General features: G+C 37.3%; 1 protein-coding gene across 1 annotated transcript in view; it reads left to right on the top strand.

Moving 5' to 3' along the window:
• The first annotated feature begins 3,254 nt into the window (after window positions 1–3,254).
• Window positions 3,255–17,986, top strand: part of FGD6 (FYVE, RhoGEF and PH domain containing 6) — a 49,303-nt gene continuing 34,571 nt past the window's right edge. Inside the window, exon 1 of the mRNA XM_072401268.1 lies at window positions 3,255–3,375. Within this exon, the coding sequence (XP_072257369.1) occupies window positions 3,366–3,375 (10 nt within the window). The 5' untranslated portion in view covers window positions 3,255–3,365. The remainder of the gene's footprint in view (window positions 3,376–17,986) is intronic.

Genomic DNA, 17,986 nt, shown 5'->3' with positions numbered 1-17,986 from the left:
ATTCTGTAATTGAGTTTCTTTCCATCACACATGTTATGGATATGAATGCAGGAAAACATTAATTATCCATTTTTGTGGCAATCATTATCCCCCCATAAATACACTGGCAAAGTGACTGTAGCCATCTATTGACGGGTATTTGTATTTTATTTGCAGAATTACTGGGTGAACATGCAGCAAAAATTAAAACTATTGCAGTTTAAGGAGGGAAAAATGTAATATATTATATTTTTATTATTGTGTTCATTGCAAATCACAGTCTACTAAACATGGACTGATACATCTATTGCAAAATTAGAACAGCTCGCTTCAACATGTCTCTCCAATCCACATTTTCTTCAATAGATTTAATTAACTTAAACGGGATAAATACTTAAAACCAGAAGTTCAAGAAAATTGCTAGAAGATAGACTTTCTTGACAGAAGACAAATGCAAAGACTATTCTATTAAATTAAATATATATGTATATAATATATATAAATATATGCTTATAGGGGCTGGATGCCCAAGCATTACAATATCAGTGGCTTGCCAGCAAACTGATCTGGGAGAAAATATAACTGACAGATCGATGATCAAGTATACTCTGCAAACATACACATACATAACTAGAACCAATCCACACTAGAAGTCATAAATCTCTAATTTATTTCCTATCCTTATTTTAACTAATTTGTTCATCTTTTAATCATTTCTGAGTAACAATCATTTATTTTATTATGCTTACCCAGTTCTACAAACTCTGGGAATATTGCGATTAACCCAGTCTTATCTGCTGTTGCATTATAATACTTGATAACCACCACCAGACTCTACATTGGTAGACTATTCCAGACAAAGGGTGCTTCATTTTATGGATATTGAGGATTCCGTCTACTAGACTGAGCAGCAGTTTGCTCATGCCCCTATTTAAAGTACTAGTGTAGTCTTTTGCTGCATATAACCAGCTTCTTTCATGATTGGAAAGCTTTACTTTCTATAAGGGTTTGCTGGATGTGTTTGTGCCATGCACGTCCACTTTGTGGATTATAAAACATTATTACTCACATTATGTTTCATAGTATTACTATAACACTTTTCTGTTCATACCTTGAATGGTTTTAACATGTTTTGTGTAACATGGCAGCAACATCCTCCCATTGTATCTATATGCAACATTAGTTGCAAATGCATTGTTAGTTGTTAACCAGGTTGGACTATAGATAAATGTATTTGTAGAAGTGTGCAACACATAAATACTTGTCCCTATGATTAAATATTGGTCCAGGACTGCATCACTGCATCAGTCCTTCGAGAAGATGGTGATTGTCTTCAACCATTGAATAGCCACTTCTCCAGCGACTGCTTTGTGTGCAGCTACACTGCTACAGTACATGGTACATGTGCCATACAGTGTAAAGCTTAAAAAAAAGGCACCAGGGATTTACTTTTTAGAAAATGCATGTCTCCTATTACAGTCAGCACTACTTCCTGGTGACTTTTTGTTTTCTTTGTTTAGGTCCGCTTTAACTAGCGTTTTTAGTAAAAGCCAACCTATAGCTCAGCCTTTCTCAGTGTTTTTACCCCAGAGGAACTTTGAAATAAATTTTGTATCTCAGCGAACCCCTGATAAAATAAATTAATTTAGGGTTGGGGGGTAGAATGCCCCTATTAAGGTGATAAAAGTGAAATTAAAATCCCACTTGACAAAATAAATGATCCAGCAGATAGGTATTTCAGAAGGAGACAGGCAATGTCCCTTCTGTATTAACACATCTTACCTGCTTGATCATGTCAGTAATTATTATTATACAGTATTTATATAGCGCCATCATATTACACAGAGCTGTACAAAGTCCATACTCATGTCACTAGCTGTCCTTCAAAGGGTCTCACAATCTAATGTCCCTACCATAGTCACATGTCCTTAATTCAGTCTAAGGCAGGGATGTTAAACTCTGGCCTGAGGGCCAAATTTGGCCCCCCAAAGGATTTTTTTGGTCCCCAAAGGAATTCTAAATATGAATTGCAGCTGGCCTGCCGCTGCATTAAAAAAGCTCCGCTACCACAGTTACCACCATCACTTGCGTCTATAGACCAGCGGCCTCTCTGCCTATAGACCAGTGGCCCCGCATTAGACTGTTTTATAGACGCACAGAATTGTAGTAGCAGTGCTTTTTCAGTGAAGAGGGAGTTCCAGCCACTCATAACATTAAGCCCCGCATTGGACTGGTTTATTGACGCAGGGAATTGTAGAATCGGTGCTATTTCTCTATTATAAGCGTGTTCCAGATTGAATGTTAAGCAAAACCTCTTTGTTTCCATATGAAAAGGTTTTATATCTATGAGAAGGAAAACTGGTCTAAGGTAAATTTTGGGGGGAAGCCAATTAACACAACTGCATGTTTTTTGGGATGTAGAAGGCAACCCACAGGGAGAACGTGCACACTCTATACAGATAGAGTCGTGGCCTACATTTGAACCTGAGACCTATTGCTGCAAAGGCCAGAGTGCTAACCTCTGAGCCACTATGCTGGCCAGTACTATGTATGAAAGCTGAGCTATGCATGTGCAGTGGTTCCAGCAATTCCAGCTTCCCTTGCATGTGCCAGGAATGGATGAATGTATTACCCCAGCATAGCTTACTGGAGTCATCCTACTGGCTGGTATTGAGCTGGTAACTCTGCAGACACCATGAGCTAGAAAGGCAATTAGCAAAAGTTTGAACGAACGAACCCCTACCAACTACCTAATATTCTACAGACAACCTATTGAGAATGACTGCAATGAGAAAGATAAAAACAAAAATGCAAAATTCAAACAACAAAGAGTTTAACATCTGAGATAATAATGATGGACCCCCAAAGTTAATATACCCTTTATGATTGAGGGGCAGATATAATTAGTGCTTCCTATGATATAAGTAATGACATTACATCTAGAGCATCTCCCCTCCTACTGTGTGTTAATTCCCCCATCTCCTAGATTGCAAGCTCTTCGGGGCACGGTCCTCTCCTCCACTGCCTGTAGTCGTTTGTCATTTGCAACCCCTATTTAATGTACAGCGCTGCGTAATATGTTGGTGCTATATAAATCCTGTTTATTAATAATCATAAAATTAATAATAATATTAATAATAATAAAAATCAGTAGCAGTGAGTAAATTCTTTGTGCAGCAGTCTATCACACTGGAACAGGGGGAGGGTTGTTTGATTGTGACGTCACTTGGTCACGCCCTCTCTCCTCCCACTTTCCTATAATGGGAGGTGTCTCTCCGGCTCCCGCAGGCAGCCTCTTCTAGTGCGGGCAGTGCTGGGACACATCGTACGACTCATGCATGGCCGGCTGCAGTAGCATGGATTAAAAGTCTGATGGAAGAAAGAACATGAGTTCTGGTGAGTTGTGTCCGGGGGGAGAACATATCTGCACTCCGGGATGGGGATTTTCCACTCTCCTGTACTAAGGATGTGCAAGGAGGATCCTTGGCAGCTGTGCGGGAAGGGGGAGTCCCCAGTGTGCAAGTTTAGCAAACTTTTGTCTTATGTACCCCTGGCACTTCTGCAGGATGTGTGTGCTGATCTGTACTCATTATACACATTACTGATTACCCATGCCATAGCATCATCTAATGATATCTCTCAAAATCAATGATTCTTCCACCAATATCATATGATGTATAGTGATCACTTATGTACCCATTGTCCACCAGGAAGAGAAAATCTTAGCAGTAGGTTGTCATCATTGCAAACCTTTGTTCTGCGTGTCAATTCTACAACAGTACGGTGAAATGACATTTATAGGGTTGGGACATTTCATAATTGAATGTTGTACATAAATGAACAATCATGTCTATACATATATTAATAATACACAGGATTTATATAGCGCCAACATATTACGCAGCGCTGTACATTAAATAGGGGTTGCAAATGACAGACAAATACAGACAGTGACACAGGAGGGGAAGACCCTGCCCCGAAGAGCTTACAATCTAGGAGGTTTACAATCTAATGGTTTGATCGTCGGTCCAATAATTTACTACATTTATGTAAAATTTCTGTCACTGAAATAGATCTTTTGTGGTCCAGCAATGAATGAGCGCTGTACACACACAGGATAAGAGGTGACACCAGTCACCTCCCAGCCAGGCATTTAATAATCTGCTGGAGGCATACACACAGAGACGATGGGTGACAATTATCCGGAATGTGTACATAGCTTAAAATTTGTGGTTCATCTGATGTATATAGGAAAACGTAAACAGAAGTTTTTATAACTGATCACCCTTAGTATCTGGGAAGAAGTCAATCTGTATTTTTAGTTTTCTTGACTTCTATATTTAGTCTTCGAACACATGCTAGGGTTTTGTATATAAGTAGTGCACATCAGTTTCCTATTATTGCACCATATCCATATTGTTGTTGGGCTTTTTCTGTACTCTTTAGTGATACTTTGATTGTGAAGATGAGCAGGCGTTCTATAGGAAGGAAATGATTAATGTTCATGTCTATGCTATGAATGAAGAATATTTTGAGAAGGTGAAGAGTTTCTCTTTGTAGCCAAACTTCTGCTCCAGCAACAGGATGTTTATTTTACATATTCCAGGCTGTAGTTTTCTACTTACAAGTCATTTCCACATCACAGAAATATGCCCTGACTTCACATCAATGTGCAGATGGCTGAGATCTCCTAGTACACATTGATGCACCAATGTCATTGAGATTTTATATCATACTGTATATGAGGATAACTATGTCACAAGTAAAATGGTGCAGGCATGTGACGTCCTCCTTGCTTTGCCCTTCACTGAAGATTCATTCATTCTGGATGAATCTCTGTTCAGGACTTTACTGTTATGGAAAGGTTGATCTGTTTTCATATGAGACAAAAATGCAGATGAAGATGATTATGTCTCCGAGATGGATGGTGTGTATAGATAGGACTAGATAACCGGTTCAGGGTAGGACTGTACCTGTGTGAATGGCATATAGTCAGTATTCTTTTTTTGCAGTCCACATTGATCCGGTGTGCATGGACAAAGATCAAGTTTTGGGACCATGTCATACTTTTAAAATAGCCAAAAGAAAAGAAAAATGGAAATACCTTGTATTCTGCCTGTGCTGCCAAATGTCACTGTGTTCAAAAGAAATACGCTTACGCTATATTATAATATGATAATGATACTTAGATACTTGAAATAAACAAAGGCATTGGTTATTACTTTCAGTATAAAGTGCAGCAAAGAACATTTTCCAAGAAGTAACCATGATCATCACACACATTTGACATATTGCTATGTTTGTTCCATTAGGAAAATTTCCTTTACTTCCTGTCTCAACCTCAAAAGGAAGTTAGGTATAATCTCTCCAAAGTTAAAGGTGACAGGTCACCAGAACAAGCAACCTCATTGGAAGGCTTCCCTGTATTAGTGATAGCGCTCATTAGGACATATAGAAAGAATGATTCTCTTTGGGACCAGAAATGACAGAAATTCCCCAACAAGTACACAGACAGCATACTTGTTGTGCAGAAGAGTAGAGAACGGGTACACATACATTATGTGCTGGCTCCTTTTAAATGTTTTATGTCTTCATGTGGTCAGTGCCTAGGTGTTAGGTGTTTCCTGATTCACAATCCATATAATTAGTTCTGTTCATCTTCAATATTTAGATTTTTCCTGCTACAATTGTAGAATGTAAGTTTTCTCTGATAAAATATAGAATAGTATATGTTTAAAAGAACCACAATCACTTGTACAGTATCCTGTATATTTAGTCTTAAAATGGAATTCAAGCCAAAACTATGTTTTTAGCTTTGGATAGATTTAGAAAGTTCAGAAAAAAATGTTAGGGCTTTTTATAGACTCAGCAAGCTGCTTGATGCAGTCAACTTTCCATTAAAATGAATTTTAAGTTATGTGTCCCTTCTCAGATCGTTTGACCTTCCACTAGACATTTCTAGTGAGAGAAGCAGATCTACACAAAATGCCCCTGTACCAATCCCTTGTAACTGAACAGGTTTATTTATACAATATTCATTCCTTATTTAGCTTTACTTTGATGGAGTCTGAACATTGGGCTTGAAAATGACAAGCCATCTGAGAATTACACCTAATGTTTGACAGGTTCTCCCCATGTCCTGACCTTGTACAATGTCTCGCAGCTTCTGAGGATGCAGAAGAGTGTTAAATAACAGAACCATGTAATTGTTTACATTCCATTTAGTTACAGGGCTCAGTTATTTGACTATGTGGGAGTGTTTAGGATCAGGCAGTTGACAGTGCACCATCAGATTTCACGTTCGCCTGTTCGATCATAAAAGTGTTCATACAATACTCCAGAGGAAGAGGAAGGACCTTATCATGTCTACAAGTACATTTGTATGTTTTCTATAGGACTAGGGAACTTTTGGATCTTGGATATGCACAGTATATAGGCATTGTCTTCGGATTCAACTTAAGCAACACCACCAAAGTTGTTACTCTTTTTGCCTTCAGAACTACCAATATTTCCTTTTAGATTAAACAAGGTGCTGGAAACATTTATTTTGAATAGAAATGGATTATGGTCCATATTGACATTATAGCATTACTTAGTTGCTGCAGATTTGTCAACTGCACATTCATAACGTGAGTCTCCTGGTCAGCCACATCCCACATCTATTGGATCAGAGGTCTCCAACCACTGGTCTGCAGCCCACTGGTGCATTTAGTGGTCCGCGGCCTGCAAAAGGTTGGCGACCACTGTATTGGATTGAGATCTGGTGATTGTGGAGGCCATTTTTGGATTTGTGTTCAGTGGGGTCTGGCTGGTGCAGCGGGGTCAGGAGATGGATTCCGCTTGGGGGGTGCACTGGACAGAGCCGCGGATCATGTCTCCCAGAGACATCGCAGGCTCAGGGCCGTGGGCAGGTTGTGTCTCGTCTCTGGAGTGGATGGGTTCTGTCATCATGACGTCACTCTGGGGGGAAGTTTCTTCCCCTTTAAATGACACACAGTTTCCTGCGCATGCGGGGAGTCCGTGCATTTAGTGGCCTGCAATCTCCAAAAGGTATTGGATTGAGATCTGGTGATTGTGGAGGTCATTTTTGGATTCATGTTCATTGTTGTCATATTCTTCAAACCAGTTTGAGGTGATTTGAGCTTTGTGACATGGCATGTTATCCTGCTGGAAGAGGGGTACACTGCAATCATAAAGGAATGGAAATGGTCAGCAACAATTCTTATCCTTGCATGATCACAAATGTACAAAGTGGAACTTTAGTTTCACTTCAAAAGATGCTCAGTTGGTATTAAGAGGCCAAAGTGTGCCAAGAAAGTATCCCGCACCCCATTACATCACCACCAATCTCAATTGATGATACAAGGCAGGATAGGATTTATATTTAAATGTTGTCAATGCCAAATTCTGGTTGTCACAGCAAAATTCAAGATTCATCAAACCAGGCAGCATTATTCCAATTTTGTCCTGTCCAATCTTAGTAAGCCTGTTTAAGTTGTAGCTTCAGGTTCCTGTTCTTAGCTGACAGGAGTGGCACCCAGTGGGGTCTTCTGCTGCTGTAGCCCATCTGCTTCAAGGTTTGACATGTTGTGCAGAGATGCATACCTCGGTTGTAACAAGTTACTGTTTCCTAATATCAGCTCCAACCAGTGTGGCCACTTTCCTCTGACCTCAGGCAACAATAAGGCATTTTGCCCAGAGAACAGCTGCTCATTGGGTATTTTCCCTTTTCTGACTCTTATCTGTAAACCCTGGAGATGTTTGTGTGTATAAAATCCCCGCAGACCATCAACGGGTATACATAATAGTGAGCTAGTGGTTGGTAAGTATATAGTATGCATAGCAAAACCGTAGAGTTTCCTGTGAGCACAGAAAGTTAGTTTAGGACTAACAGAGATAATCTTTGGAGGTAATGTTAATTATGACATTTCCTTTAACACTATTTTTAATATGTGGGTAGGGCAAGGTAAAAATTGTAATCACTGGTAAAGCCAGTGACCTGGATTGGTATGTGGTAATTACAGTTGAATGTGCTTTCCCTGTTGTGGTTGGATGTGGTGAGGTTTGCTTCCATGAAGCTTAAATCAACTGGCAGTATTGATGATTGATATAGCTCACTGCATTGATTCTTGCAACTTCATGGATTGCTGTAGAAGATGTTATAATAAAGCAGAAATGCTGTGAAGACTATGTTACTGGTAATATTAGAAAAACATTCACTTTTTACCTGCATCAAAGCTGTGTAGCTTTAAACTGGGTAAACAGGTCATGTAATAGGATCATTTAGCACAATGGTTAAAAACTGCAATGTATTTGGCTTTCATGTAATATGGTGATATCTATGTGGATATGATAGAATTTGGCATGTTGCATGAGGATACTATACACTGAAAAGTAATCTTTATATGCCAAGAGATAGTGGTGCTAAAGCTTAAAGTCTTTTTCAGCTCAAATGACTATAAAGGACCTGCTATACGGGTCTAAAAAAGAAGTGATAGCTGGTAGGATTCATATCCATTTGGACTTCAGCTTTAATCATTCTATATTTTTGTATAACTATTGCAAAATTGGGTCACAATGAAACACGACTTTTTAATTTATATAAAGCTAACTCTTTAAGCTAACTCTAAAATGTTTTGTAAAACAAAGTTGTGTTTTCCTTGGTCACCATATTTATATTGTTCAAGTTACAATCCACCCACGTAACCAAAATATCTATATATACTGTGCTGAATAAACGCACATATGTGTCAGAAAGCTTTGAGAAGTAGGAAGGATCATTATCAGTGGTTTATGAGTATAAGTCTACTGTAAACATGTGAAAACCTGCAGCAAAAAAAAAAACAAAAATAATTTCAATAGTCTAGCCTGCATTAACCAAGCTAATCAAACATTGTTGGTGATTCATTGCTTTGTGCTGTGACCAATATCTGATGATATTTGTTAAGAAAATCTGGGTGTAGCACATCATTTTAAAATTAGGGTCTTTTCATGGTGGAAATTTTCGGATTTGAGATTCTACAATATAATCCCGTCTGATTTTACTCTTTTTAAGAAAAGTTGATATTGCAAAAATATTAACCCATGTCTTCTCTTTGTTAGATGTAAATGTCGGAAGAATCTTTATCATCTATACCTATTTATTTCTTATGTACACCAAGCTGTTTGATAAATGCCATTTGGCCTTTTCTGCAATGTTTTATTGTGTTATTTTATTGTGCTAAGATTTAGTAGTTTAAAACATTGATATATGTTGCCTATGGTGAAGGTAAAAAGACAAGAGTTTAGTTTTTTAATTATTATGTTTGTGCCTTGGTAGATCCACATTAGCCCAGGGCACAAAGAAAGGAAATGAGCAACTTTAGTTCAATGAGTAATGTTCTTTCCTGGGACCTTGTCATTAACACACAAGTCTGCATTGTCACTGTAAGCAGTAAAAAGGATTTAGTCTGTGAATAGGCTTCACTGAACCATAATTGATGTTTCTGGGAGCTATAATTGGGAAGCAGGTCTTTTCTTGCTTATCAGTTGCATTTGATGTCAGGATTGCTTCCCACAAGTAAGATAATGAAAATTCAACACATACATTTTAATGTGATTTTTTCTATGCAAACCTCCAACTATGCAACCATCAACTTGCCTTGATGACCTTTAGTATTATCTAAGCACAGTCTCCATGTATTGTCGTGTAGGTTCTATACAAGCATGTACCCATTTTATGCCTGGTATGTGTTTCTCATACGACACTTGGCAAAATTATCTTGCTTTGATTTGCTTTTGGCTCTCTTGTATTGGTTTATTTACAATGTCTAAAAGCCAGGCAAGCTCTACTAAATCTCAATGGCACAATAGAAATAAAATAGAGAGTATAGTGTTTATTTTTATATTCAGAATTACATTATTCTTACAGTGTACCTACATATTAATGCATGTAACAGTTTTTACAGTATGGATAAATATGAAATGTTTGGTTGGCCAACTGAGAGCCAAGAAAGGAAAACTGTAATGTTACAGTGGAAATGCCTGCCTCTTGTAACCAAGAGCTAAAAATATATGTTGACCCCTTCACCTAATTCAGCCAGCTGCTTCCAGATAAAATTCTTTCTGGATATTGCCTAAGGATAGAGCTCTTAGTTAAGAACAATACTGTGGAAAAGAGCAACCTATGGAAACTTTATTATCTGTCTTCCTGCCCTCAGCTCTTCCTTGGTCTTAACTTTCAGAAGCTTTAACTTTAAGGAACATTAGCATCACAATCTGTCCATTTCACATTTTTAGAGATGCACTGAATAAATGACAAGTGTAAATTATTGCTTTGGGAAAAAAAGACAACTCTGCTAATACTTTGGATGCATGATAGAGTAATGAGTAGTGAAAAGAACTCGAACCTCTGCCCTGCAGATCATGATATATAGATTATTAGACGTACATTTATATTTGGTTGCATCACATTCTACCCACACAAGACCATGAATCTAGAGCCCAATGGAGACACTCATTTTGTGTTATGGAAATAATTATTTGTGATAATTTCCCTTGATGGGTGTTGTACAGTCAGCTCTGTTCTATTTAGAATAGGGAGAAAGAATGGGATGTACCCGAACCTGAGGTTGTTACTATTCTGAAGGGTTATGTGCATCTATTGCAGTGTCATTCCAGAGACTTCTGATGGTACAAGAACAGTGGCACATATTAGATGTGCCATTTTAAACTATGCTCAATGTGCAGTTCTTTGTAGCCATGCACACTTTTTATTGTTGTGTGTTTCACGTTCACCTTGCATACTGTTATTGGTAAGTTGTTTTTTTTTCCCTGTATGTCCCATTACCTAGCTATTGTTCCTGAAACCATTCTTCCTCCCTTCTCCTTCTTTCAAGGTAGCGAGTTAGAATGAACAAAGATACTTATTCCTTTAGCTACCAATGTAATTTCCTGTGCTAAATTGTTTGTACAGAGATCCTTTGTTGTGAGTCATTTTAGGCTAGTGCAGTCTTGCTCTTAGTTATTTTTGTTCCAGCTTGCAGAGTGTTTGCTTGTTCATCATATATATATCACCTGCAGAAATAATCAGGATTATCATCATGTTTATACCCTCAGAACTAAAAAGTTTTTTTTAGAATAAACTCATAAAAAAAGAAGATGGACAAGTAATTGTTTTGGGATATAACTAGCTTTGTACTTATTTTTGATCCAGTAAGTCTTTATACACAACCATTGGCTTTGTATTTAAAAAATGCAACTCATTGATAAAAAAAATCTTTAATATATGCAATGTTTAGTATGAAGATACAGCTATAAATAGGCAGACATGGCAATTATGCTTGGGCATTATGATGATATCATGGCCCTGACTCAACCCAAGTAAATCCCTAATCATCTGTTTACCCTTTAGATGTGTCCCCAGTAACTTTGCTGTTGTTTCCATAGCTTACTATAGTTGAATTTATAGCTGGAATAAATGTTATTTCTACTTAATTTAAGTGTAATTTTTTTTATATAGTCTCTCAAAGTAAAATTGCATCTTTTAAAATAAGTACACATATATCAGTGCTCAACCCAGAACTTTTTTAAGCCGGGTGGGAAGAAATTTTAGGTGGGTGGCAGCCCCTGTATTGTGAACAAACTCTTTGGTAACCACCCATAAACAGCCGGGTGGGTGCTGAAAAGTGCCGGGTGGTGCGCCCAGCTAAAAGTGCCTGGGGAGAACCCTGTGTATATATATATATATATATATATATATATATATATATGTATATGTATGTGTATATATATATATATATATATATATATATCTATGTCATACTTGTGAACTGCTAGGTTGTGCATGTTGGAGTTTGTACAATTTGACTTCTGGTGAAACATTTGTCTTTTGGCCTTATTAGAAACCACTCCACACACCTGCTGCCTAATGCAAGACATTGACACCTGAGAGGAACCTTATTCTACTTTAATTCCACTCAGAGCTTATTTTGACAATCTGCTTTGAAAGAGGTGATAAATAGATGTGCGGTGTAAAAGAAGGTCAAAAAATAGATGTAAGGTCATAACATTGTTTAGTAGACATGTATGGCAAGGACAATGATCAGGGACCCTAGTCCACAATTTTTCTGTGCATTAAAAGTAATGTTTTTTTTCAGGTTCATATTTTCTTTTGGAGTTCCCACATGACAAAAGCTAAAAATTAGCTCTGTTGATTATGTCATCAGAAACCAAACTGTTGTGGGGTCAGCTGTAATAATACTTGTGTCTTAGTGCAGACTGAAAAACAGTATGCCAATTACAATATCAAGATGTTATTTACCTGTATGATAGAAAGTAATGTTTGCCCAAGTAAAAAAGGTTGTTAACAAAAGTAATGTTTGATTTTCTGAACATTTTATGAAAGTGCTTGTTGACAGGTGAAGGCCTATTGACAGCTCTTTGAATTTCTTGTTTGCAGTAATTGCTTCTAAAGGTTGAGAACTAAAAAATCAATTAGAACTATACCTGAAAACTAAAACAATTGTGACCAGGCTGGTCCTTTATTGCAAAAGAGACAGATGATGTTCCCTCTGCAATAAAATACCTTGGTGCCTGATCACAATTCTTCTCTGCAGGTGCTGCCGTCTTCATCAGATCTTTTTCCTGGTGTTGGGTCTTTGGCCATCTTGATTGACAAGAATGACATAATTCACACACATGTGAGGGAGTTTATTCAGTCCTAGCACAAGTGTGATTGTCATGCATTTTTTCATGAAAGATTACCAACAAATGTGTCTTTGTTCACATATGAATCTGCAGTTTATGTATTTGTCGTCTATGACATTCCTTTCCTGTATTCTATGAACTAACCATATGTGTAACACTTGATGATTTTAGGGGCCAGTATGAGTATCCATCCTTTTTTAATAGACAGCAAATTCTCTACAGTTACACCACTGTATTTAGAATGAACTTCTCATGTTTAAAATCTAAAAATATATGCACCTACCCTGCCTTTAGGACTGACATGTCTGTAAATTATTGGCTTTATTATTGAGAAAAAATGTACTTCTATATATTTTGTCCATAAGGGATGCTATAAACACTTTCTGCCTTTTTTTAACTAATCTACAACTTTAGCTTAGGGGCCAGCATGGTGCTAGTAATATTATAAGGTCACAGGGTGAAATGGTGTTTCTGGAAGAGAGACATATGAGTGTTGGAGTGGTAAAGCTGAAGGATTTTGTCATATTTTCCTTATTAAAAGCACGTGTGGGCCACTGGCTAAATACTGGGCAACTGTCCCCTGAGTATCTTGGTATGTTAGAACCAACAAGTGGGGATGCTTCAATACTGAGGAATCATAAGAGCAGGGAGAGAGGTCTGCCTGCCTTTAGTTTGTCCGTGAGCCATTACCAAGCTGTAGTAATTTTATCTAAAAAGTTTGATTTTTGTCTAAAGTTTGTTAACAAGTTGTTGAAATGATCTAGTGCGGAGAAATGCTCTGAAGACTAATAAAGTGGTTCAAACTGTTACGAGTATATAACTGTTACGAGTTATAATAAAATGTCTGAAAAATACATCAAATTATATATGACTAAAATACTAAAGGTTTGAAATGGCATTACATTTAGCAGTCTAAAATTATTGTTCAGATTATATGTGAGTTTATGTATTTATTACAGTTTATTAAAATCGATCTGACAGCTACAACATTTCCTGCAGCTTTTTTTTCTCCTTTCTGTCCTTGTGGAAAATTACATACACCTACATGACAGGGATGTGTTTTGTCTGCCCAAATCATTAATAAGCCATGAGATCACAGCCCACACAGTTACTATAGTCTTCTACCAAAGTACATCACAGAGTTTTCATTGCCAAAGGAGGAGATGGATGTTATTTATGATTTAAACATGTTAGCCTTTTGGATATGCAATATATTACTGAATTTACAGATCTATATAGTATATGAAATGTAAGTTTCGGTGTATGCTCTTCTAATACTTTTGGATACTACTTTCTGGATCTATGACTCAGATATTTCCACTGACTTGTTGTCACAGTTCTATCAAACTGGGGGTGTAAGGAAAATCTGCAATGGGACCGCAGACTTCAAATTCTGTGAATTTTGCATACATTTGTAAGATTTCACTCTCCTCTTCCTTGTCCATCAATGTGGTTGGACGGCTGGCCCCAGATCTTTCGCTGCTCAGACTCCTGGGTCCAGTAGTACACTGCAACATCTACATTTTACTCTGCAGGACTGTACGTTAGACAAGATGGACTTATCTAGTGTTATCTTTTTTAACTTCTATAAAGGGGTTGTTTTTTTTAAGTTTATCATTTTAGCTGGGTTGAACTTCTTACTGCTAAGGGTGCATTTATCTTCTGCCTATTCATTATCACTTTTGCTTCATCTGACCTTCTTTGCCTGCTGCCTGGACCAAACCCCTCCCTGGAACTCAGATCTCTTCTTCTTCTGCCTTCCTGAATCAACAAAGTTACCTGTGTATTACCTCTGACCCTGACCTGTCTCTGATTTACATTATGGTTGTTAGTTACCTCTTGGCTTTATCTGTATCTGTGGGCTCCTGGTCCTCCGCCAAACCCTAGAATGGGTCAACTACCCTCTCAGGGCTTGACATATTACACAGCGCTGTACAAAGTCCACAGTCATGTCACTAACTGTCCCTCAAAGGGGCTCACAATCTAATGTCCCTACCCTCATATGTCTTTGGTATAGTCTAAGGTCAATTTTTGGGGGAAGCCAATTAACCTAACTGCATGTTTTTAGAATGTGGGAGGAAACCGGAGTACGCTGAGGAAACCCACGCAAACACGGGGAAAACCTGCAAACTCCATGGAGATAGTGTCCTGGCCGAGATTTGAACCAGGGACCTAGCGCTGCAAGGGCCAGAGTGCTAACCTCTGAGCCACCGTATTGCCCATGTATCGGAGGATTGGTGTCTGAGCTACAATTATGCCGGGCCAGGGCCTTACTACAGCCCAGCCAAATTCTAATAGCAATCAGGTTGACAAATGAACAGAAGCAAAGTTGTGGACACTATAAATATTTTATAGGTCCAATCATCTTATTTATAATAATAATTTAAAAAACAACTTAAACCATGCTTTTTTACCCTTGTGTTTGGTAAATAGGATTAAAGTTGTCAGGGTAGCAGCTTCAAAGTTCTCCAAATTTTTGGCTCTTGGTTTTTCACTATTATATACAGCTAGCTATTAGGTAAAATATCAAAGTTTGAGGCAGAGTTGGAGACAAGTCATTGCACACCTTTGCTCAGGCACTGTGACCCTTCACTGAACACATTTGTCATAAGGTAGTACTGACTATTTGTTAGCGGAAAGCCCAGAAACATTCCTAATTATAGCATACACAATCACACCAGTACAACGATGGGTGGAGAAGGAAGTAAGAGAGCTTCATACTATTTAAAAAACAAAAACTATAGAGAAAGTGATGAGATGTTCGGTCATAATCCTGCTTATAAGTATTTTTGTTTTTCTGTGTAACAACTGAAAACTAATGAGTGCGATTTTTGTATGTTTGAAGGTTCCCATTATTAAAAACACATACTTTCCAAACTTTTTGACAATGCCAATTATTCTATCTAACACTGCAAGTACTGATGAATGCCTGCTGATCCTGACAGATATCCACCTAGTTCTAAATGTCTGTACTCTAATTTGCTGCTTTACTGAACTCTCTAGCTATGTTTTCAGCCATTCCCAGTTCACCTTTTTTTTTCTTTTGAAGAAGAAGTGAAGCCACCCTATGACAGTAATTGTGTTATTGGCAGGATATCTAAATCAAAGTAAAAGCAAAAAAGCCTGAAATATGGAAAAAATGCAGCTATAAAATCAAAGGAGTGGTAATAATATTATATTACATTTTATTAAGGTTTAACTATGTATTTTTTTTAAATGTGTTAATTTTAACTTAGAAATACAAAAGTAATGATCATATTTAAATACTATCTACCTCTGATATTCTGATACAGATATGGAAAGGGGGACCAATGAAACAATATAGCAAAGATTTCCTGGTAACGTATATGAAAAGGAGGACCAAGGAAACAATATAGCAAAGATTTCCTGGTAACAGATATGAAAAGGAGGACCAAGGAAACAATATAGCAAAGCTTTCTTGGTAACTTTTACAATCTTCTGATCCAAGGCTAGCACAACCATTTACTGGAAACATTTCCAATAAGGAGAATTGAAAGAATGTATGGCATTTGACATAACGTTAGCAATGTGCTCAGGGTTAATTGATAAGGTCTGTATAGCCTAAAGTACATGGGGAGAAATACCGTTAGTAGAATTTTCTGTTTTAGAAATTCACGTGCTAGAATCATGCTATACATCTTGGCCCACATGTGCATAAATCCAGAAACTGTTGTATATCACCACATCATCTGGATATCATCAGTTTGCCAGATTTGTGGAAGATAAAAATTGTGTAAACCTACAGAAGTAAAATTGATCCAAATCCATAAAATTGCATACATTTTACAGATATTACATTCTGCAAGGCTGTGTGATGTATAATAACGACACATCCTGCCAATACCTGTCTGCAGCAGTTCTGATTCTAACATTAAACCAAAACATGACACACTCTTACTGGAATAATAAATAAGACAAGTCTGATGACTAATGCAAAGTAATTAATATGTATTGCAATGATTTCTTTACTGCTCCTGGGGCACTTTTCTGACTGTTGAGGAAACATATGGTGCAAAATAACAGTGCATCTGTGTATGGATTGCAGGTGCCTTGAATTGCTTGTATTATGTTTTTTTAATTTCCAGGTAATGGTTACAGTCTAAAGCAAGTGATTTCTTTGAGATGCCATATACTATAAGGAATTCTGAAAAACCACAAAATCATTTCTATATTTTGTACAATACAATTATTGCAGTTTTACTTGCTATAGAACAAGTAGAAAGTTTTACCAACTAAATGGAAAGTATTCAAAGGCCGTCTGTAATCTGGTTTAGGGAATGCTGGATGCCCTGTCATCAAGCCTGGTTTAGTAAAAAACTGGAGGACATAGACTGCCATGGGAGAATCTAGGTGATCCAGGAAACCTGATGCATTTTTAACCATTTGCAATTGGGTGAAAAATGTTTTAATCTGGTCCAGGTAAAGGCTGATAATAAACTGTGTAATCCTATTTTTTTGCTTCCATGAATCAGTTGGAGCAACTTGATATTACTGGTAAAGTAATCTATGCTTACACTTAACAAATATTTGCTTTGTTCTGTTTTGTTCTGGCCTCACCTACTTTTTGGATGATTGGATGACCTGGGTAATCCCTCAACACATCCCTGTGTGTGCTGGTATCACTGTTGTGTGCTTGTAATTGCTAGTAAGGTATAAAACTGGAAAAATAAACCTGCAGGGAGTTTTTTTTACATTAAAGCTATACTCCAGACTTAATAATGTTAGGCTGTATTTATATAGTGCCAAAATATTACGTAGCGCTGTTCATTAAATAGGGGTTGCAAAATACAGATGGATAGTAACAGTGACACAGGAGGAGCAGAGTACCTTGCCCAAAATAGCTTACAATCTAAGAGACATCTAAACACAACTTCATCTAGTTCTACCTTTATCTTTAGTTTCTAATGCCCTATAAAGTGGCAGTTGGTAACACTGGTAAATGGGGATAGGAATTGGAGTCAGTCAGATGTACAGTGTGCAGATTTATCGACAAGGAAAATACCATAGAGACCAAACTGATGACCTATTCAACTCTAATTGCTGTTATCCACCTCACTGTGCCATGTCTTGTGACTTGGGATTGGATGGACAGTTGTCTGTTGGCAGCTAAAACAGCTCCCGCATATGTATTTTATCTGTATATTATGGAGGTAATTTTTGGCAAAGTATAAAACATATTATATTAAACATATAATTGGAATTTATTGGAAATAAAAAATGCACATTATGATTTTGCAATCCTTGTACATATTTGGTATATATATATATATATATATATATATATATATATATATATATG

This window comes from Pyxicephalus adspersus, chromosome 2, assembly GCF_032062135.1.
Source record: "Pyxicephalus adspersus chromosome 2, UCB_Pads_2.0, whole genome shotgun sequence".
NCBI classification, from domain to species: Eukaryota; Metazoa; Chordata; class Amphibia; order Anura; family Pyxicephalidae; genus Pyxicephalus; species Pyxicephalus adspersus.
This window is presented reverse-complemented; position numbering and strand designations above follow the sequence as displayed.